The following is a 24122-nucleotide window of genomic DNA, read 5'->3' as shown; positions in this document are numbered from 1 at the left end:
GGGGGCATTTGTGGAGCCTAAAATAATCCCAAATATTATGGAGGCGACACATGAACTTTTGTTCAAGAAAGACAAGATTGCCCTTATTAAATGGGCAGGCTCCTCAAATACTCCCACACGTAGCTTACACCCCTGAAGGGTCCCAACAACTGAATACGACTGCCTATAGCTCACATGCCCTTGGCAAGGAAAAGTCAAAGCATTAAAGATAAGGATTAACTGTTCAAATCTTATCTTTAATACATTCCCAATTGAGTATTGACTCCATTTAAATAAGTAATCCCTATTTAAATCAATTACGGTAATTACTCCAGTATCTCAATATATTATTTCCTATTTAATATCTTGAGAATATTTCTCCATAAAACCTTGGCTAATAGGATGCCATCATATGTAGGGTAAAACCCTAACACCATGACTAGCCACTCCCCTATATATACCCCATATTCTATCAAATTTCGGTAAACTTTTGCTACCCCAAAAAAGCCCTAAACACTTTACTTTTCTCAGAGAAACTAACTTAGGCATCAAAGATCCACTGGCCTAACACCCCCCCTCCCCCCCACCTCGTGGGCGCGTGAGGCTTAGGTCCTTGATCAAAGGTGTTGACTATTTTGCAAGTGCATTTTCGTCAAACCTAGAGACGGCTAAAATTTGCATCGACAAATATCTCTTTAAACCCAAATTTATTATCTAATCTACCCTCACAAATTAACCCAATTCAATATGTAAATTGATATTTACACCTATTCAAAATAAAAACTCACCTAAATTCATTAAACTTTTAAACTTAGTGGGCTGAAATATTTTCTTATGCAGTAACATACGTGGGAAGGGTTTCTCATGCACCGAGTGATATTATCAATCAAAATACCCTCACAAAATGTTTGGTTCTGTTTTTTTTTTCCTTTTGAAAAATAGGGGCAACTGGTGGTAAGCCACGGTTATCCACCACTTCTGGGGGCCGAAAAAACTCACAGAGGCATTTCAGCCTCATCTTGGTCACAAGTCTAGCTTCCACACCAGCAATGGGTTTCGAACCCGAGAACTCCAGTTTTTAGTTTTAAAGAAGCCTCGTAATCCGCCATTTACCACTAGGCTACCAGCTCATGGTTAGATGTTTGGTTCTGTTGAAACCTTTAAAACTTTGTCTCCAATAGTAAAAGAGCCAAGGGAAGTAAGAACTTCACTTGTAGAATACCAGCTAGAAGTGCATGATGAAATGACTAAGTGAATGTTGTTCTTGCAAAGGTGAAGGATAAAACAAAAATTTCCCTTCTAATAGAAATATATGCAGCACTTTCAGAAGCATTTTATCATTGGGCATCCGTTCTTCGTCAGATATGCATGTACATTTCAAATAATTACCATTCTAACTGTATAAATTTGCTTTCGTCAAAAACTGTTTCAGCATATATAATTTTCTATTTAAAGTTTTGGAGAAAATTAGAATGTTACAAGCAACTGTATCAAAACTTACAAAAAAATATATATAGCTTAGTTGGAGGATTCAAAACTTCAAAGTCATCACCCATCGCTTAACTAAAGCTTGTTTTTCTCTATGAGAGCTCTTAGGGTTTTAGTCAAAATGAATGGAGGATAAAGATTGTATGAGGCTAAAGTTTGATTATTAGGTGTGGATTTAGTAGTTTTATGTTTGTACTTGATGGAAATTATGCAATAGGCTACAAAAAGACAAGTTACATTTACAATTTAAGTTGGGTGTAGAGATATGTTATATGGGTTCAAATAAACTTTCCCTAAAGATTTCTTATACCTATGTCCATAGAATTACACTTATTACAATGTTAAGTAAGGTAGGTGATTTTCACATTTCATTTTTAACTTTTCACATGTCCTTTTTATTTGTGGTCATTAAATAAATCAAATGAAAACAACATATCGTACATGTACATATTTCTTAAACAAAATATTTGTTTACCCTACACTGTCTCAATGATTTGTTAAAGTACACATTTGTTCTGAAACTATTGTTTGTACCATAGTTCACCAACCCGAAACTACTAGACATCGATCAATTATATACGTTCGAAGACTTACTAAAGAGTTTGTGTTGAGGCACCTCAGTCGAAGCACATGAGTTTCTTTCTAATTAGGAGACCAATCATAAGGCAACACGTGTCAACACTAGAGTTTCACATCGACCGCGAATGACAATAGAGGACTCTTCTCAATTTTAAAAGGAAATCACTCTTCCATAATTAAGTTTCTTCGGACCTAAGATTCCTTAATCAATAGTTAGATCTTATCAATGATGATTATGTTTAAACCTCAGTATCATGTAAACTCTTACATAAATGAAAACTTCTTTACCTTCGTGAATGTAGCCCAACTTAAGGTGAACTCCTTATGTCTTGTGTTTGTTTTCTTATCCCTTATTTCTCTGCTGACTATCTTTATTAGGTAACCGAAGCAACCTTTCAAATATCACTCCTTAGCACCTTAGTTAATTCGAAGTTAACTTTTATCTAAAAAAATTATTTCATTTAGAGGAAGATGACAAGGTAAAGATAATAGGTTAGTGGTGATAGAAAATATTAAAGTACAATTTTGCCTAGTCTATTTGAGTGACAAATACGAGGCAATTAAATGGGTACCATTTTGGTACCATTTTGTCATTTTGTTTGCGCATACAATTTTTGATCCTCTTAGTAGTGAGGAATCAATCATTGATAAAAATTAATTTAAAAGTATTTTATAACAGATGAAAACGCTTTTGGTGAAAACTATTTTGGAATCAATCATTTATTTTTTAGTTGAGTGGTAATAAGTCTTTTTACATCACTTTTTCTTGAATAATAAAATAAACTTAATTCATACAAAATAAAATCAATTCAATTTACACCCTCAATTTATGTGTTGATTTATTTTTTTTTATGTTTTTTTACAATATGACTTGAATCGAAGAGAGAGGATCTGAGTCGTCGGCGATATAATTTATGTTGTGTATTGACCCGGTCTGGTGGGTGCTGCGGGCTCCAAACTCGAGAAGGCTCTCGGCGACCAGTTTCCGGAAGGCGAGCGATATTTCGGACTCGAGAATTTCGGCAACACTTGCTATTGTAACAGCGTTTTTCAGGTTTCTCTTCCGCATCCTTCAAATTCAATCGTTTTATTAGTAAAATTTTAAAATTAGGGTTTTGATAGAAGTTGATTTGTGGTAGAACGAGAATTACGTGAAGCATATGCAAATTTTGAGCTGTGGTTGTGTCGAAATTGAGTAATGGCGCAAGTTAAGTAAATCGGATTGGATATTGTAGTTCAGCTTGGGGAGTTGCCCAATTAGGTGTCGTTTTGTGGCTGTCTATGGTCGTTTAGCTTTACTTGTTAGCTAGTTTAGCAAGTGCTTGGTTTGGGGTTGAGATTGTTGGAGCATTCTTTAGTAACATTAACCGTCTGCTTCCCAAGGTTATCATCAATTTCACAATGCGAGCATTTTCTGTTTTTCTATTCAGTTTTCCGGTGGTGCTGAAAATTTTATTTCTGGGTTCCGGGTGAACTTGTTGAAATGCTAGTGCATCGTGCAATGACCAGCTTCTACTTTGTTTTTCTGAATGGATGAGCACTGGGTGAAATGCCTTTTAGACACATATATTTCCAATTTACTGCAATTGGGATTCTTTGTCTTGAAACTGAATATTTTATAAAGGAAACCGCGTACCTTTTGAGGAAGATGATGTACTGAGAGTGATGGTGGACGCGTGGTAGAGATGGAAATCTTGAAGTCTGACGTTTGGAGGGACATTCTGGTGATGAATGTGGTGGTGATTGCGTGTCTTGTGAGGTGGCAGTTTGGTCAAGTTCTGGGGCTTATGGTGGAAGGTCTGGGGGTGCAGTATCAGGTGCAGTCATTGGTGGGGGTGTAGGTGGTGCAGCCATGGTGATGGTTTGGTTAGTGATGTTGGTGTGAGGCTGATCAGACTCTGTAAGTTGTGATGTGGGAAGGACTGCCTCATCTTATTGGTGATGAGGTGTTTGATTTTGAAAAGCAAAGGTATTTTCATAGAGGATAGCCAACAAAAATGCACCCTATAACCCTTTTGACGTAGAGGATAGCCAATAAATATGCAACTGCATGCTCGTGATATTCCAACTAAATAAGCCTATTTTACAATTGGATTCTATGAAAACCTTATTTAAAGTATAAACCAATGCTTTATCCTATTTAGATTGTTGGAAACCATTTTTTCTCAAGTAATCATCACCCGCTTATCCTTTTTTAGATAAACCCCAACAAGAAATTTAGTAATGTGTAATTTTTTTTTTTCCGGCTTGCTTTCTGATTACACTCTCTTTCTCGGAGGTATAAGCTTTTGCTTCTCTCTCAACATATTTTGCTTGTATATTAATTTTGGAAAAGTTCCCAGCAATTGTGTGTGAGTGTGTATTTTTTTATTAATTTAATTTCTGGATTAAATTGTATTTTTTTGTTAAGTATTTTTGGATTAAAACTAAGAGAGTTGATTTAAGTTTGCAGTTTTGAAATTCAGTTTCGAGTGTGTTCAAATTCAAGATAAGAAAATAGTGATGATCCCCAAGAACATAGGAAGTAAAAAATTTTGATGATTAGATTTTGAAATTTCTTTTTTCCCAAATCCATATCGACATGGGTTTGTGGTTGTTTTAAGGAAGTGGAAGAAGACAATGGCATCTGCTTAACTCAAAACTTTTCTTTCAATGGTTAATCAGTAATAAGCAAGCATATACGATATAAATTTCTGATTGAGTAAAGTTTGATGCTTTATGTGTTTTAAGTAGGCGTGTGAATTTTTTTCAAGTCATATCTTAAGCGATTAGTTTTTGTACACGGTATGAGTTAGTAAACATAATGACAGGAAGAAGACAATGGTTTAGATCATTTTTGTTCCTATTCTTTGCTTGAATGGTGTAGATTAAGCTCTTCTTCTGCTCCCTACTTGACTGAAAAAACCGTTAATTACAGTTTTATGGTGAACAAACTATGCTCCATTTATTTTACGCTTGTTTCGTTCTTCTTGCTTGAAATGTTAGTAAATTTTGACTAATTTTGGGAGTTGAAATGGATATTGAAATTGGGTAATGGTTATTTATATTGTATTATTAGTTAAAAAGAAATCATTTTCATATCCTTCAAATAAGGTGAATGTAACTGTGTTGAATGATTTCCTTCGTATATTGGCTTCTACAGGGTTGGAAAAGTTGCCTGATAGAGATTTTGGCATAGGTGTGTGTAAGAGGACGGAGTACTTCATCCCCGAGGCAAGTCTTTTTACACAAATTTGTGTGGAATATATAGTTGTATACTGAGTTTTTCATAAACAACGCTAAAAGTACAACTTTCTTTGTGTACTATTATTTTTAAATGGGATTTTTTGACAATTTTTGGCTTTTGATTTTGGATTGGAATTTGGTTTTCATTGACAAATTCGGCTGCTAGCTTTTGGAAATGAGTTAAATTGCTGTAGAAATACTGATTTAGTAACCTAATATTAGCCCTTTCCTATCTTTACAAGTGACAAAAAAAATGGAAAGAAAAATAACTTACTTATTCAAAACCAAATATAATGGTCCTATGGTATAACACCTGCAAAGAAAAATAACTTACTTATTCAGAAATATGACGTTGAAGTGATAGTTTTTAGGGGATCACTAGGTGGGATTGAAAGAGAGGAGGCTACATACATCCCCATTTTCGTGTTCCTTCTACTGTTGTCATTTATTAAAACAATGTTTCTTGCCAGTTGTTTTCTATTTTTTTTTTATTTTCTTTATTGTTGTTTTACAGTTGGGAAATTGATTAATATGGTCAGTTAAAGCCGTTCATTAAAAATTGTTTGACTTTCTATAAAGAAAGACAAAGAAAATAAAAAAATGGTCATTTATTCATGTTAAGTTTGAGCAGAAAAGGAAAAGAGAATCAGGAATGGCCATCTAGCTAGAGGGAGGACTACTTTTACAAGTGTTTTCTTTTTTTCGTTTTTGTGGATTTTTCCCTTTTCTTTTCTTCTCAACCGTTATGTTGCCTGTTATTCGTAACAATTTCTCACTCTGAGTTAAACAAGATTTCGCTGGTTCCTTATTGTTTCAGTGACAGTTTATTAATCTATGAGCATGTTTGGGAATTGAAGAGAATTGTGAATGTTGGTTCGTTGTGTTTGCTTGAAATTTTAGTTATTTGTGTGTAATTTTGGTAGTTGAAATGGGTTGTTAATCTGGGTAGTGGTTGTTTACTTATGTCATTTTGGGATTGCATAATGTTGCCCATTATCTGCACTTGAGATATCCTAACATCACTCTTCTCAAAAAAAAGATATCCTAACATCACTGTTTCAATTTCTTGCAGGCTTTCCGTTCCAAGTACAGAGGCAGTGTTCCTTTGCTTGCATCAATCTTTTGGAAGTGTTTGACAAAAAAAAAAAACTTTGGAAGTCATAATAACTGCTGTTCTTACAGGTTAGTTATATACTTAAAAATAAATAAAAAAATAAAAAACTATCCATAGTATTTCAATTTCATAGCATTTTAAAATCCTTGCTTTTGTGAATGTGATATGATTATTATGTATTTCCTTTATTTAATTTAAATTTAGGAGTTATGAATATTTTACAATTTAATTTATGCACGTTTCATTTTATTACTTGCCAGCTATCAGTCTGTTGTTTGGCATTTTCATTTTTTGCACATGATGCTAAAAAGAACCAAGATATAGCAAAAGAAATCAGGCAACACAAGAAGATCATACTCCTAACTCTTCAAATGGAATAGAAATGTTCAATGAAAATGTTTGTCATGCTGATAATGCACATATGTTGCTTGAAAGCTCTTCCAAGTAAAGTTTGGTCATGCAACAAAAGCGTGACCTTCGCACTTCTGATATGGCTGGCCTTAAAAAAATTTCTCAAGCCCAAAACAAAAGACCAAAAATAAATAAATGAACACGTTTCCTGTAGTGATTTGAATATAGTTGAAACAACTGCAGATGAGATCGAGTTTGACAATTTAAAGACTTATTTTACCATGTGGATTTATCTGCTTCAATTGTATTTTGAATTATTTAGAAATTGATGTGTTAAATTGTGGTTAAGGTTTCAAAACCCGCAGCGGAGCACGGGCATTTTTGCTAGTTTAATCTACACTAAAACCCAAAACACTCTGAAACACTGTTCATAAGCACAGTGTTCTTCCTGTTTTACCCCTGCTAAGTTTGCATTATTACGTTTTTACACAGACAAAAAGGCCCCGCACTCATCTCTTTCCTCCCGATTTCTTCCTGCCTGGCCGTCGTCCTGTTTTACCCCTGCTCACTTGGTGCGACTTCTCCTCACCAAGCAGCCACTCTACTCCAGATCTTTCAAATTGAAGTTCCTCTGCTTCAACCTTGTGCATGTTGGATTTCACATCAACATCTCCCTATAACCTTGGAGCTTTGTTCGGATTCAAGCTTTCTGACGGTAATTGGATGATTCCTCCATCGCACCCCATCAAGGTTAGTCTAAAACGATTCCTACCTTATTGACCTATTGCATGTCAAAATCGGCTTCAAATTTGTGATTTAATATAATTGGGCTTCTGAAAAAAAAATTCATGATTTTGTCTAATCCAATTTAACGGTTAGAAATTTCGCATGGGGACTACAATTTCATTTGCTCCAAACAAATAGATTCTTTTTATTTTGAATATAGACAATTATATTCGAATTTGTTTTACATCTGATTCAGTTGGATTTAGGGATTGTGTTTTAGTGTTTTCTGGCCTGAGTTGTATATAAAGAAAAAGAGTGATTTTTTTGTATCATAAAGAGTTCGTCAAGATTATCGACATGAGTATGATATTATCAAGTAAGATGTCGAGACCTCCTGCATTCATATAATTACATTTGTGAGCTGCTTTTCTGGGTTTTTGTTGATTTTGTTTGCTTATCTGGTATATATTGTGACACTACCTCCAACATTATCAGTTTATACATGAAAAACATAACACTTGGGCCAATCTAACCATTTATTTTGAGCACATCACATCAGCAAAATAATAAAACATTTGACAGCGGGGTTTTTCAAGTCAATTTTTTGTTGGCATGTTGTTCATGTAAGTGTTGATTGATAAATGCGAGTGCTTTTGGCATTTTATGACAAAGAAGAAGAAGAATAGTATGTATGCTATAACATTATGAGTATGAGAATTGAGATATGTGAATTGTATGGACATAAGCAATAATTATGTGATTGTTTTTTCGCTAAAAAGATTGTGTGACCTTTTGATATATTGTTCATTACGAAACAAGGAAGAAAATGATATGATCTCTAACTATTCGACTTTGTTATAAGCAATATTGTTTGGTGAAATAGTTGTGTTAAGATATTGGAGAAAATTAAAAATATTTAAAATTAATTTTGAGGTGTTTCTCATTCTCCAGGTGAAATCCGGATATCAATTCTCAAGATGAATGGTGCCACAAAGTGGCATATGAAGCAAGGCTCTTGTTAATTTGGCTAAACCCAAATACCAAATTCCCTCATTTTTCTCTCAGATTCTGCACATTTTCGCTTTCTCAAATCAACATTGCTGCCATCAATGGAAAATGAAGAAGAAGTAGCTCTGTCATCAAACCCTAACCCTAACCTCCTAGTTGCAGATCCATCCCTCCAAAAGAAGCACCAATCAATGCTCGACCGCCTCTCCAACCGCCACCAAACTCGTTTAGACAACTCACTCACCCGCCGATCCGCCGAGTCCGACTCGTCCTCTTCCCCTTCCTTCGAGTCCACATCAACTTTCCTCTCCCGCTTTTCCAACTCCAAGAGCTCCATCGAGTCCCAACTCGCCCAATGCCAGCTTTGTGACCCGACTCAAGTCAAATCCCACCTCGACCAAATCTCCTCCTCCATCTTCGATCTCGAGAAGCTCGTGGCCGAGAACTCGTACTTCTTACCCTCCTATGAAGTTAGGTCCTCGCTCAAGACGACGTCGGATTTGCGGCAGAGTCTTGAGTTTTTGAGCGCCGAGTTGTTACCCAAAAAGAAATTCTCTTTCAGAAACAAACCCACCAGAAAAGACCCATTTGCAGAACCCAAAGGGGAGGAGAAAGAGCAGGAACCTGAGAAGAAATTGGGTTTTCGAGTTCCAGACTCTCCGGGTTTCCGGAACAAGAAAGGAGAGATTTTGGTGCATAATTTTAAGGGATCGGAAGTGGGAGAGTTTTCGATTTCGGACCTTGATTCCTGTGAGGTGAGGCTAATGGGCTCTGTGAGAGCGCTTTTTATTCACAGATTAAGTAATTGCAGGCTTTATACTGGCCCTGTGACGGGTTCAGTTTTGGTTGATGATGTTGAAGGGTGTGTTTTTGTGATGGCCTCCCATCAAATTCGGATTCACAATGCGAAAATGAGTGATTTTTATCTGAGGGTGAGGAGCCGGCCAATAATTGAGGATAGTTGTGGGGTGAGGTTTGCGCCGTACTGTTTGACCTATAAAGGAATAGAGGAAGAGCTTAGGGAGGCCAGTCTTGACGAAGAGACAGAGAAATGGAGCAACGTGGATGATTTCCTATGGTTGCGGGCAGTTCAGTCGCCCAATTGGTCTGTTTTGCCGGAGAATGAGAGACTTGGTTTGGTTGATATTTCAAGGTCCGTGGAGAGTTAGTTTGTTATCCATTTTGTTTGTCACTAGGGTGTGCTTGGTGTACAAGGGTAACATTCTTTTGTTGTATTTGGTGTCAATATGGATATGGATTACGGAAATGTTGAGTCTATTGGTTTCTCTTGCATTCTGATTACTGACTAGTGTCCTGTTACTTAAGCCTATGGTTATATGAATTTACATTCCTAGTCAGTTTCAATTTTATCTGCGGGGTCTGGATTTATAAGGTATTTTCTTCAGCTGTGAGTTTGATGATCTGCGGTGTCTGTGTGGGTTGTTATCGGTTGACATTATAGACATGTAAAAGTGAAGTCTCAAGTTATATAAACTTTTGTTTTCTTGACACAGTAAGCTGATAACTAGGGTAAGTTGTAGTTTGAATCCCAAAATTACAAATAGATGTTTAGCAATGGGGAAAGAATTCAGATGATTCATTTAACGTTTTCAACTATATTAGACAATTTTTCTCAAACTGATTGAGGCTGCATGTGTATATTTGCATATTATTTTAAGAGAATGCAATTAGATTGGAATAAAGGGTGTAAAAGACACCCACGTGGTAGTGCTGGACTTCACGGGGGAGCATGAATAGTAAGAGCCCCTTTAGATTTCCTTACCTTCTTGGGATTAATCCCTGTCTCTGTATTTTGTTCTCATTGAAATGGTGCTACATATATGACAGATTTTTACATACTTGATGCGCATGTAACTTGATCTACAATTTATGTTTGATTGTTAGCATTGACTACACATTTGCTCCCCTTTATGAGCTTTAGCGTACATTTTGTATTCTCCCTTTATTTAAGATTAAAGTTTAACAGAGTGCAAGGAAATCTAGTGGAAAGGAAAACATATTCTTAGATTGCTAGGGATTAAATTTAGAATTAACCCTAGCATCAAACAATCATTTCTTTTAATGTGAACAATTTCGCAAGTATTCATGTTTAATAAATCAACCCTTTCTTTCGTTTTGTTTTTAAGTTCTCAATTGATTAACCACTTTCAGTTGGTTTTCATGAGTAGAAAGTGAAGTACTTGCGTTATGATTCTGTAAGGTTCTCGTTTAGGAAAATAATTCATTGTTTTCGATTGAGATTTTTATGTTTCCCCCTGCCACAACCCTTTCTCTGGGAACTTGCTTCGGCGCTCTTAAGATGGTGAAAATGACTTGATGGTAATCCGCATCTTGTGAGTTCCTGTTCGAGTCAGTTAACTTCCTTTCTGTAAATGGGTCTTCTTTACTCTGCTAGTTTCAGGAACATATTGCATCTGTTTGCAAATATGAAGTCTCATGTTGTTGGATTGAGATTTCGATAGTACACTTGTTATAAGCAATATTGTTTGGTGAAATAGTTGCGTTAAGATATTGGAGAAAATTAAAAATATTTAAAATTAATTTTGAGGTGTTTCTAATTCTCCAGGTGAAATCCGGATATCAATTCTCAAGATGAATGGTGCCACAAATTGGCATATGAAGCAAGGCTCTTGTTAATTTGGCTAAACCCAAATATCGAATTCCCTCGTTTTTCTCTCAGATTTTGCACATTTTTGCTTTCTCAAATCAACCCCATCGCTGCCATCGATGGAAAATGGAGAAGAAGTAGCTCTGTCATCAAACCCTAACCCTAACCTCCTAGCTGTAGATCCATCCCTCCAAAAAAAAGCACTAATCAATGCTCGACCGCCTCTCCAACCGCCACCAAACTTGTCTAGACAACTCACTCACCCGCTAATCTACCGAGTCTGACTCGTCCTCTTCTCCTTCCTTCGAGTCCACATCAACTTTCCTCTCCTGCTTTTCCAATTTCAAAAGCTCCATTGAGTCCCAACTCGCCCAATACCGACTCTATGATCTGACTCAAGTCAAATCCCATCTCGACCAATTCTCATCCTCCATCTCCAATCTCGAGAAGCTTGTCGCCTAGAACTCGTACTTCTTACCCTCCTATGAAGTTCGTTCCTCGCTTAAGACGACGTCAGATTTGCGGCGGAGTCTTAATGTTTTGAGCGCCGAGTTGTTACCCAAAAAGAAATTCTCTTTTAGAAACAAACCCACCAAAAAAGACCCAATCATCGAACCCAAAGAAGAGCAAAAAGAGCAAGAACCTGAGAAGAAATCGGGTTTTCAAGTTCCAAACTCCTCAGGTTTCTGGAACAAGAAATGAGAGATTTTGGTGCATAATTTTAAGGGATCGGAAGTCAGAGAGTTTTCGATTTCGGGCCTTGATTCTTGTGGGGTGACGCTAATGGGCTCCGTGAGAGTGTTTTTTGTTCACAGATTAAGGAATTGCAAGCTTTATACTGGCCCTGTGACGGGTTTAGTTTTGGTTAATGGTGTTGAAGGGTGTGTTTTTGTGATGGCCTCGCATCAAATTCGGATTCACAATGCAAAAATGAGTGATTTTTATTTGAGGGTGAGGAGCCGGCCAATAATTGAGGATAGTTATGCGGTGAGGTTTGCGCCGTATTGTTTGACCTATAAAGGAATTAAGGAAGAGCTTATGGAGGCCAGTCTTGACGAAGATAGAGAGAAATGTGAAGGAAAATTTGTGAAAAACAAGTTCATTTGAGCAACATCTACAACATGTAATTAACAATTAAAGGCGGAAACATGCTTGTATGCACTCAAAAACAAAACTTTACCCATGAAATTCAAAGCTTAGTAGTTATGGTGAACCAAGACTCAATTCAAAACAAAGTGAGTTGAAAAACTTTATACCTTTAAAGCACCTCTTTGCTTAGCAAAGGCTAATCACCCATGTGAGGGCCTTCTTGCCTATTTCACCTTGCTCCTTGGCTCCATGGATTTGGATGGAGGAACTTTGCTTCTTGGCTCCATGTTTTCTTAGATATGGATGGAAGAATTGGGCTCTCCAAAAGTCCCCAAAGTTGGAGACCTCTAATTTTCGACACCAAGGATGGTTGAGGAAGAAGATGAGTGACCTTGGAGTAGGATTGATGCTAGTCAATCCCTTCCAAGGGGGTCGGCCTCCTAGAGAGAAAGGGAGAGCCTTTGTTCTCTCCAATTTCCTCAGAAGAGAACCCTAATGAATTTTGGCTATAAAGTCCTTTATAGTCACTTCACTTAAGTGACAAAAAGAACAAAGCCTTTTTTCATGATATGGTTGGGCGTTTAAAGGCTTTGGGCTATTTGGCCCTTTTGAATCTTTAGTCATTAAGTTGTCATACAACTTAAGTTAATGAGCTTGACGTTTCGAAGCCCATTGGGCTTTAAGGCCTAACACTAACTCAAGATTTAAAACGAAATTATTTGATTGATTAGTTAACATATTTGTTTGTACCATACTTGACCAATCCCGAAACTACCGAGCACCGGCCAACGCTATACTGTCAAGGACCCAGAAGAGTTCCCCTCCGACCAGGAGGCCAATCACTACTCGACACGTGTCAAGATTAGAAGCCAATCAGAGCGCAGCACGTGTCGACATCAAGAACCAATCATAACATGACACATGTCAATGTGACAAAGCTACAAGTTTTTCTATAAATAGGGGTCATTCCCCCACAATATTGGCTAATGCCATTTGTGTTAAATCATTCACAAGAACTCACTAAATTGAGAGCTTGATCCTTTGTACTTGTGTAAGCCCTTCACTACTAATAAGAACTCCTCTACTCCGTGGACGTAGCCAATCTGGGTGAACCACGTACATCCTGTGTTTGCTTCTCTGTCTCTATTCATTTACGTACTTATCCTCACTAATGACCGAAGCAACCAAGCGAAGGTCACAAAACCTGACACTTTCTGTTGTACCAAAGTCTTCGCTGATTTTGTGCATCAACATTTGGCGCCGTCTGTGGGAAACGACACTTATTCCTACTCTCTTCAGCTGTGTCAAGCTGGTTTCTATCATTCGTACACTTTCTTTTGATCAGGCATCCCTCTCCAACATGGGAAGCGAAGGAAGCCACAGCACACAGAATGACACCCCCTTGCACATAGTGCGAAACAACGAAAGAAGGAAGGAAAACGAGTTCTTCTTCAAGCTAAAGTCGATGAGTTGGAAGCTCAGAACAACAAGATAGCAATGAGGAATGAGGTCCTCCAGGAGCAATATGAGAAGCTCTTCGAGACACTTCACGAAGCTAGGCAAGCTCAGACACGCGAGCTTGTTGCCCCCGTGGAAGTCAACCATCAACTGGGTGCCCTCCAACATGGAGGGTCACATGCATTCGACATAGATATCCCTGATAGGGAACAAATTACCCCTCGATTTGATAATCAACATGAGGCTTCTCTTAACCCAGTTGCTTCGACCCGAACCATGAGAAGCGGAGGGAGACACCTCTTTGCTGAAGGGGCAGAAGGATCGAAAGCCGTCTTTCGCGATTGTCGGGATTTCCTGAAGCAACGTCGAGAGAATTCCATCCATATAAGCTCAAAGATCAATGACCCAAGGATTTCTGAGAGACTCGGTCCCCTGCCACGGCCCGAGCCGGCCACCAATTTGGGGAAGGGGCAACAAGTCCTAGAGAGACATGAGGGTACAGGGGACTCAGAGGTGTTCCGACAGACATACCCTGGAAGCCAGTACAGCGAGTCCAGGGAAAAATCACATGCCCTTGATCAAACCTTCCTAATTCCAAGAGGAGATGGAGATTTACGAAAGAAAGCTCCAGTGGCACATAACTCCGCTCAGGACCTCCTTGTCCTACAACTTCTTGAGGAAGTAAACAAGTTGAAGGCTGAACGTCAGGCTGAAATACCTGACTGGAACCAACCCAGGCCTGGCCCTCTTACAAGGAGGATCCTCAACACCCCCCTTCAAGCAAAGACAAAGCAGAAGCTTGGCTTGCAACTTTATACTGGAAAAGAGGACCCGATTGAGCACCTTAACCTCTTTGAGTCCACCATGGCATACCGGATGCACACCGACGAAGAGCGATGTCTTCTCTTCCCCTCCACCCTCTCTGGCGGAGCTCTAAATTGGTATTGTCGTCTTACACCTGAGACGGTAGACTCATTTGAGGAATTGAGGAAACTATTTGTTTCCCAACACATTTTCCAAACCGATCGCTTGCACTCTGCAGATGACCTGTACACTATCCGCCAGAGGCCAGACGAGTCATTACGTATGTATGCTGGCCGCTTCAGCCATGAATACTCCCGGTGTGCCGAGGCAGACGACAAGACTGCCCTCAAAGCCTTCACGGCAGGCCTACGTGATTGTTTCTTTAAATACATGATCAATGCCAATACTTGGAAGACTTACTCTGAGGTGATGGCGCAGGCTTATAACCATGCCTCCGCCGAGGCAAAGACATATCAGGAGAAACCCCCTCACCCAACGCCATGGAGGAAGAACTAGCAATAGCTAAAGTTTGACGGTTGGGAAGATCATCCAATGTTTCTCTAGTACAGGACTCTAACAAAGACCCTGAAGACTCCGACATTGCAGACTCAGACTTAGAGCTAAAGCTAGAAGAGCCCTCATCACTAGAACTTCCAGGCTCTGACATCTACAATAAGAAGAAACAAATTCTATCACTACATGCATGATCAAAACATAAGGAAGTTCCTATATTACCCACATGAAGATGGTGCAAAGCGATGCCGGAACCCTTCTCAATCAGAAAGCAATCCGTCTTCCACAGTCACTACAAAACAAGCAAATGAAGACCGTGTCAAGCGCCAAAAAAAAAAAAAAAAAAAAAAAAAAAAAAAAAAAACAGCTTCATCCAAAAAGCTTCACCCGAAAAGCTTCACCTCCAAAACTTCACCCAAAAAGCTTCATCCAAAAAGTTTCACCCAAAAAGCTTCACCTAAAAAAGCTTCACCCAAAAAAAAAACTTCACCTCCAAAAAGCTTCACCCAAACAGCTTCACCTAAAAAAGCTTCACCCACAAAGCTTCACCTAAAAAGCTTCACCCACAAAGCTTCACCCAAAAAGCTTCACCTCCAAAACTTCACCCAAAAAAGCTTCATCCAAAAAGTTTCACCCAAAAAGCTTCACCTAAAAAAAAAAAAAAAAAAAAAAAAAAAAAAAAAACTAAACCACCAAAAAGCTTCACCCAAACAGCTTCACCTAAAAAAGCTTCACCCACAAAGCTTCACCTAAAAAGCTTCACCCACAAAGCTTCACCCACAAAGCTTCACCCAAAAAACTTCACCCGAAAAGCTTCACTTAAAAAAGCTTCACCTACACAGCTTCACCTAAAAAAGCTTCACCTAGAAAGCTCCCTCTACATACTTTCACCTACAAAGCTTCACCATCAAAGCTTCACCTCGAAAGCTTCATCTACAAAGCTTCACCATCAAAGCTTCACCCAAAAAGCTTCACCTAAAAAAGCTTCACCCAAACAAAACTTCACCTCCAAAAAGCTTCACCCAAACAGCTTCACCTAAAAAAGCTTCACCCACAAAGCTTCACCTAAAAAGCTTCACCCACAAAGCTTCACCCAAAAAACTTCACCCGAAAAGCTTCACTTAAAAAAGCTTCACCTACAAAGCTTCACCTAAAAAAACTTCACCTAGAAAGCTTCACCTACATAGCTTCACCCAGAAAGCTTCACCATCAAAGCTTCACCTAGAAAGCTTCAACACCAAAGCTTCACCTACAAACCTTCAACACAAAACCTTGCTCCAAATAAACAAATTTTGTTCACAAAACCCAAGATGCCCTTGAACTTGTACAAAAACACTTGGGTAAACATAAACATTTTTTGTTTTACACCCACAAGGGCCCAAAATTTTCCTTCTTATTTATTCACTTATATATGTTCCCAAACATATTATAATAGATCCAACAACAAGCCAAAGTCCCAAGTTTCATAATAGACAAAAGTACAAGCAATTCATCAATAATGAAGGTGCTACAAAACTTGGAATCTGCCCCAAAATAGAAATCCAACCCAAGAGACTTTTTCTCTCTCTCCCTCTTCCGCCTCCTTTCATCTATCAAATTTCTGCAACCTCTGCTCTTCTCCAATGGAGCTGAATTTTGGACACCCTATAGTTTTTGAGCATATGAACAACTTTCAAGAAGGAACCATTTCTGTTTGAGCGGCGGAAATTAAAGTGTTGAAGCTCCAAACATGACAGTCGGATTCTTGCAGATTTCGAAGCTGCTATGATGTTTCGAAGATCTGGAAATATTTAACCATTAGTTCATTCTGAATTTTTGATATGTTATGAAAGAGACGATGAGGCACAACTTCAATGAAGAAAGCATGCTGATCTGAACAATAGAAAATGGAGTTTCGAAGCTCACAACAAATCTGACGGGTTGACAGAAAAATAATAACCAGTCATTCATCATACCTAAATTTCTTGAGTTATACAGCTCCGAGGGATCTCAAATTTGGATATGTTGTAGTTCACAAGCTGAGGAACAACTTCAATGAAGAAAGCATGCTGATCTGAGCAAGAGAAAATAGAGTTTCAAAGCTCACAACAAATCTGACGGGTTGACAGACAAATGATAAACAGTCACTCATCATACCTGGATTTCTGGAGTTATACTGCTCCGAGGGACCTCAAATTTGGATATGTTGTAGTTCACAAGTTAAGGAACAACTTCGATGAAGAAAGTATGTTGAGATGAACAAGAAAAAATGGAGTTTAGAAGCTCACAACAAGTCTGACGGGTTAACAGAAAATTGATGAACAGTTACTCATCATACCTGAATTTCTGGAGTTGTACTACTCCGATGGATCTCAAATTTGGAGATGTTGTAGTTCACAAGATAAGGAACAACTTTCATGAAGACGACTTTGCGATCTGAGCTATAGAGAATGGTGTTATCTTGCATCCACTCAGGCTGATTAGTGGAAACGAAAAGCAATTCCACCAAAGAAAAAGATGAAAAAGAGAGAAAAGCTACTAATTGCACTTGATCTTGTCTAGTCAATAGCATGCAGCATCAAACACACAAAAGTTGGAAATATTTTTAGACAAGGCATATGCGAATGTGTGACATCGAAACAAGGATTCGTTACTTTGACAAATTAGTAACAAGCGAGACACCTCATTCGGCAACTCTCTTCGCTTGAAGACTTGGGGGACTCCCACCATATGCTACTGCACCTTAATACTCGGCAGTCTCACAACCACTCAGTGACTTGGATTTTTCAAGTCTCCAACCGAGAAGTTTTCCTCACTCGGGAAATTAAGGGAACACTACCTCAAACTACATGCTTCACTCACAAAGCTTCAACAATACAGGTTTCAACAAAAGCAAAAATTCAAAGAACTTTATGAAGAAGGCTTTGGTGTATTTAACACAATATATTGAAATGAAGCAAAGCTTATTTATTAATATTTTCGATAAGCCACAAATATGTACATATACATGAGTCAAAATAAACAAACAAAAGGGAGCCTTCACAAAGGTTGCTTAGGGGAAGTCTCAGCAGTCGGTAGAGCCCCAGAAAGAGAAAGCACCGGAGGGTGGTTATCCGGAGCCTCAGTACTTGACAAAACCCCAGAAGGAGGAGGCATTGGAGGTTCATCATTTGAAGCTTCATTACCAGGTACAGCCCCAGAGGACGAATGCAATAAATGTCTTTGGAACAAACCCACAAACCGCTGATGATCAAGTAAAACCTTACCATCAGATTCCTTCATCTGGTCAAGCTTCCTCTTCATGTTTGTAGCATAGTCATGGGCGAGCCGGTGCAACTGCTTATTCTCATGCTTGAGCCCTCTAATCTCCTGTTTGAGACTCATCACTTCAGCAGCCAATGATTCAACTTGGCGGGTTCTAGCAAATAGGCGTTGGGCCATATTAGACACAGAACCTGCACACTGAACACTAAGAGCCAGAGAGTCCTTAACAGCCAACTCATCAGACCGTTTGGAAAGTAGTCTGTTATCTTTGGGAGTGAGAAGGTTCCTGGCCACCACTGCAGCGGTCATATCATTCTTCATCACAGAATCCCCAACGGTAAGAGGACCAGTAGGGGATATGAAGGATGGGCGCCATATGTTGTCTGGAGAAGGCGTGGCTGTCTCTTCTCCAAGGTTCAGGTCAAAACGACGGTCGGAGGGTCCAGACATTTTCAAATGTGTTGAAGAAGGAAGAGGTCAGACAAATCAAGATCTTAGAAGTGCAAGAAATGAGCTTCTACTGGTAGAGATTCAGGTGTGCTGTGGAACTTAATGCCAGCCTCTATAAAAATCTGCACTCGACGGAGCTTCAGAAATCGAAGAGGCGTTTGCTTTCTCAAAAGCTGGGCTGCTCAGAGACCACGAGGGCCGATCTCAGAAATCGAAGAGGCGTTTGCTTTCTCAAAAGCTGGGCTGCTCAGAGACCACGAGGGCCGATCTCAGAAATCGAAGAGGCGTTTGCTTTCTCAAAAGCTGGGCTGCTCAGAGATCACGAGGGCCGATCTCAGAAATCGAAGAATCACCTGCTTTTTCAGCCTCGTCAGCACCTGTCACATGCACAATCAGCTTTGCGAAAATTACGGGCAATCTGTCGAAGATTTCTGGTGAAGTAAAAAGCACGTGAATCTTATTGTTCAATCACCGCTCTCCATATGCACCATCAACTCCTCGGGTACCACATATAACTTTGTCAAAGATCTCTGACAAAGTTTAGGCACGAGAATTTCGAAGTTCCAGCTACCCTACTATTACCCATAAGGGTAAAGGAACAGCACCACTGCTTGACAACTGGAAAGTCCCTATGTGTGTCGACCTCCGTGTTTTGCGGCAAGACAGGTTGGCAAGAACGTCCAACCTTTACTCACATTCGAGAAAAGACTCCCAACATAATTACTTTCTCAAAAACCGGAGTAGCACCGCTTTCCGAATCTCGAGAGTCAGATCCTCGACGGGATTGCTTGTTCGAAAACCGAAGAGGCACAACTCTCAGAACTTCGAGAGCCAGATTTCCTTAGATAAAGCTTGTATGTAATCTTCACACGTAATATCAGCTTTCCAGATACCACATACCACTTTTTCAAAGTGCTCTGACAAAATTAAAACACGTGAAGCTGGCAAGAAGGGTAAAGGAATAGCATTACTACTTGTTATTGGGAAATCCCTATATACATTGACCTCCCTCCTCAACGGACAGACAAACCTGCAAAAATGCTCAACCCTTTCTCGCATTCGAAAAGGCACCCTCAACATAACCTCTCGAAATACTCAGCTTTATTTCCCCCCGATAATACCTCAGCAAATAAGCCACACCAAGAACAAGAGTATCTCATATCATCAGGGTCGAAAGCAAGAGTATCCCATATCATGCTTTCTCCCTATCTTTGTCTTTGTCCTTGTCCACACCTACAGGACAAGGAGAAAGAGAGCAGTCAGTCGGAACCTGAAATCAAACCTCCAATTTGGAACTGACTGCCTGGAGCCTTTGCCTGGTTGCTTACTTAGCATTGCTCTCGAGTACTCATCCTCAACTGCTGTCAAGGTCACGAATTCCACCGGCAAATACCTCATGACAGTTGATCAGATATTGGCTCTTTACACTGAAGCTGCCAAGCGTGGATGAGTCACTATGAAGGAATGTTCTGAAGGACCATTTAAATGCAAAGGTTGCACACCACTTCTGCCATGCAAAAGATTGAAGCAGAAGGTTCAACGGTGAGCTGAAACAGATCACTACAGCACGACACCTTTCCATACCACATTCATTATTCCGTCAACAGCAAAAGTATCCCATATCATCAAGGTCGAACGTACTCTAGATTTGATGGACTTGTTTTGACCCTCAAATTTTTGAGTCGGCCTTATACTCTGAAGGGCACCAGAAAACCCTCCAGCACAGTTCAAGAATAAGCATGTGGAAAGTTACTTCTTCAAAAGCAAAAGTATCTCATATCATCTCTTATCCATTTGCTTCTCCTTATCCTGGCAGTTGAATGAGAGACAAGGAGAAGGAGAACAATCAACCGGAAGCCGAAGTCAAACCTCTGATCCTGGGTTGCTTACTTGGAAGTTTGACTGCTTACCTTGTCTGTCACCTCTTTCGGCAGATCTCTTAGCTCGGCGACTTGGGGGACTCCTACTATAGGGTTTGTATCACACTTGACTAAGCCTGAAACTACAACTAAGCTTCAAGTGAAATTGATACATTACCTTGTGCGTCAACATCAGCTAAATACACCATTCCCGGATGGAGGAAAGGTACTTCCAGAGAAGGGCAGATGAAGATCAGACCACACTTCGGTACTTAGAAGTTTCGTGATTACTCAAGGGATTGGATCTTGCAAGTCCCCAACCGAGGAGTTTCCCTCACTCGGGAACTTAGGGGAGCACTGTTTGTACCATACTTGACCAATCCCGAAACTACCGAGCACCGGCCAACGCTATACTGTCAAGGACCCAGAAGAGTTCCCCTCCGACCAGGAGGCCAATCACTACTCGACACGTGTCAAGATTAGAAGCCAATCAGAGCGCAGCACGTGTCGACATCAAGAACCAATCATAACATGACACATGTCAATGTGACAAAGCTACAAGTTTTTCTATAAATAGGGGTCATTCCCCCACAATATTGGCTAATGCCATTTGTGTTAAATCATTCACAAGAACTCACTAAATTGAGAGCTTGATCCTTTGTACTTGTGTAAGCCCTTCACTACTAATAAGAACTCCTCTACTCCGTGGACGTAGCCAATCTGGGTGAACCACGTACATCCTGTGTTTGCTTCTCTGTCTCTATTCATTTACGTACTTATCCTCACTAGTGACCGAAGCAACCAAGCGAAGGTCACAAAACCTGACACTTTCTGTTGTACCAAAGTCTTCGCTGATTTTGTGCATCAACAATATTAATTAATCTTTGCCATAAACAATTAAACCATTTAATTGTCCATACTTATCTTCGTCAAATCCTTCAAACATTGCCTTACACGGTGTGTGATCCATTAGGTTTCTTTTAGCGAGGCAGTGAACGATTAGAACTCTTCAAATCGATTGTGAATTGAAACTTACTTTCAATTCTCCTTTTAGTGATTATACACCTTTAGAGCTTCCACAAATCATGAGTGACACCTAGCAGTATGTCATAGCTACCCAAGCTAATCAAAAAAGGTTGGAGAACCTATTCAGTTTGGGATTACAATGCAATACGGTCTTTCTCTAATACAATACTCTTGACCACATTGTTTGATTTGATAGTTTATTCATGTCTACTATCCAATGTGATTCTCTTACTTAGATGATTACCTTGAATGTGATTTGGAACGACTTCATAAATGTCATTCATACTCTGGCCAGAGATTCTTAATCATATCATAGAGTATTCTCCCTCAAATGGTTTGAATGTTAGAGGTCCCTTGTTGTGCATTCACTTGCCTCCATGGCTAAGTGGCTTAACCCCAACTATGTCGTGGACACCCTTTGACGGAGTGACTTTGACATAGTCAAAGATCAAGAACCTAATCATAAGACAACTATGATGTCTCAGGTCAAATGACTACTTTGCATTATCCTAACCATGAGTTCTCTTGTGACATGAGTATGAGAACTCCTTGTTGATCGCGTTCAGTGAACTCATTCTCTATTTAGCACCAACGTACTTGTCTTGGTGTCAGTCACACCAATGACTTGAGACCAGTCACTCTCCCTGAGAGAAGAAATAGTACGTACTAATCTTAACGGACTGTCAATACCCAATTGGCAATCATATGATCAGAAACGTTAGGATATGTATACGAAAGCAAATGGACTCTTGAATCTAACTTATTTAGATCACATTCTCCCAATTACATATTTCTTGGACTTATCGTTAAAGCATATAACATTTATATGAGACGGCTTTAAACAATAATCTTTGCCCTTTATATTAAACTAGATTAGTTTGACATGTGAAATGTCCGTAAAGTATCATCATATGATTGGCTTTAAGGCACATTTCCAACAATCTCCCACTTGCACTAAAACCAATCAGCATGGTCATCAGTGATGACACCTCTTTTGTAGTCATTTCAAAAATTGCTATGAAGTAGGCCTTGACAATGGATATCTATATGTTATCCATAGAAGCAACCTTGAGATTAACGATCATCACCATTATACATGATTCTCAATCATATGATTCAGTCTCTCATTTGTGTTCAGATCTTGATGAGACCTTGATTCCCTGGCTTGAGCTATCGCCCCATTAGTGTCATAGTATGGGTACACTAGAGACACTAATAGATTAATTTAAACCAAATTAAACTCGTAAGCGTACAAATCAATTGTAGTAATATATGCAAATACGAGGTCGATCCCACAAGGATTGCTTTAACACCAATTTAACCGATTAAGCACGCTAGACTATATTAAACAAACAAATTATAGATTGAATTGAATAATTAATTAATACTATAATTAAGAAGAAAAATAAAAGACAAGTAATTAAAATAAACACACGACACAAGAAAACCTAAGATTATGAATCCACCAACAACAATCCTATTTACTCTTCGTATATCCAACTACTATCCAATTACCATGCCAATGTTAAAGGTTGTTCTTTCTAATATATGAATTAATTTGTGATCAGGCATCAACTCGTGTATCTTTACATGATAATTATATCCTATTGGTTAGGCATACAATTAAACACATAAAAACCCATTAAGAGCTAATGTTGAGCCCTACACTTGTGGGTAACTTGAATGCCTTTCTAATTTTATTAAAGCTCAGCTAGCCCCTCAATCTAGGCCACTCACTCTTCTTTCGTTGGCTTCCTCCTTCATCGTATTGGATCAAGATTAAGGTTGACGGCGCTTTCTGTGCTGCTACAAATTCTAGGGGTGTTAGTGTGATTTTTCCCAACGAAGTCGGTAGTTATGCTAGAGGTTTTGTTCGTAAAATATCTCATGTGACTAATCTCAGGATGGTTGGGGTTTTAGCTGCACGTGATGATGTTTGTTGGCAGCAAATTATTTTGGAGTATGATGCACTACATGTGGTCTAAGCTGTTGGAAATTTGCATGGTGGCTCCTCCGCTATTGGTTTGTTGATTGATGATATTAAAACTAGTCTGCGGCTTGCCTCAAGAATTTGTCATGTTCATAGATCCGCCAATGTAGTGGCACATAGAATTGGCAAGTTGGTCTCAATTTTCAATTTTGCTCGTTGTTGGTTTGAGCCTCCAAAGTTAATACAGGACATCCTCTTCAAAAATTGTATACTTTCTTAATGTTATGAATAAGCTTAACTCAAGAAAACCAAGGAAGAGACCAAAGTACAAACGAATAATTAGGACCTTCCGATAGATAGGTTGAATACTCATAGAAGAAATAATACAAAGGTCCAAATCAGATGAATGTTTAAGATAACCTTGCCAGCATCAACAATCCTAGAAACAATAGACATGCAAAAGCGATAAAAGGAGATGGGCCGGCAGTACGCTACTTGCCTTATGATTAATGATCCTTACCAATGTAATTAAATCGTGTTTGTCGGTGCACGCGGAAAATCAATAATATTAGAAGATGGATGGATTGCATCTACATTTTATGTGGGTATATAGTTTGGTCAAATTGGCATCATCTGATACAACTTGTTTAT

At 39.0% G+C, this 24122-nt stretch overlaps 1 protein-coding gene, 1 long non-coding RNA gene and 1 pseudogene across 3 annotated transcripts; 2 read left to right on the top strand and 1 right to left on the bottom strand.

The window, feature by feature from the left end:
• The first annotated feature begins 6337 nt into the window (after positions 1 to 6337).
• Positions 6338 to 9828, top strand: LOC126622108 (tubulin-folding cofactor C-like). Its single transcript, XM_050290766.1, has 3 exons — positions 6338 to 6453; positions 7229 to 7486; positions 8414 to 9828. Exon 3 carries the CDS (start codon positions 8572 to 8574, stop codon positions 9637 to 9639), a length of 1068 nt encoding a protein of 355 aa, XP_050146723.1. The 5' UTR covers positions 6338 to 6453; positions 7229 to 7486; positions 8414 to 8571; the 3' UTR covers positions 9640 to 9828.
• A 1390-nt stretch (positions 9829 to 11218) lies between these two features.
• Positions 11219 to 12312, top strand: LOC126622109 (tubulin-folding cofactor C-like; annotated as a pseudogene).
• A 3883-nt stretch (positions 12313 to 16195) lies between these two features.
• On the bottom strand, positions 16196 to 17502 carry LOC126622118 (uncharacterized). 2 transcript variants are annotated; one of them, XR_007623334.1, is made up of 3 exons: positions 17281 to 17502; positions 17100 to 17173; positions 16196 to 17016 (listed from the first exon to the last, which is right to left on the bottom strand). It is a non-coding gene; the product is annotated as an uncharacterized LOC126622118 (long non-coding RNA). The 2 variants fall into 2 exon arrangements; XR_007623335.1 differs by having other exon boundaries at positions 16208 to 16743; positions 16919 to 17016; positions 17100 to 17502.
• Positions 17503 to 24122: the final 6620 nt, after the last annotated feature.

This window comes from Malus sylvestris, chromosome 5 (genome assembly GCF_916048215.2).
Source record: "Malus sylvestris chromosome 5, drMalSylv7.2, whole genome shotgun sequence".
Taxonomy (NCBI): Eukaryota; Viridiplantae; Streptophyta; class Magnoliopsida; order Rosales; family Rosaceae; genus Malus; species Malus sylvestris.
Note: the sequence above shows the minus strand (reverse complement) of the source record. Positions and strands in the feature narration are given on the sequence as shown.

What these genes read in the sequence shown, in the direction of transcription:
- LOC126622108 (XM_050290766.1), top strand. Translation starts at nt 8,572, where the DNA reads ATGGAAAATGAAGAAGAAGTAGCTCTGTCATCAAACCCTAACCCTAAC.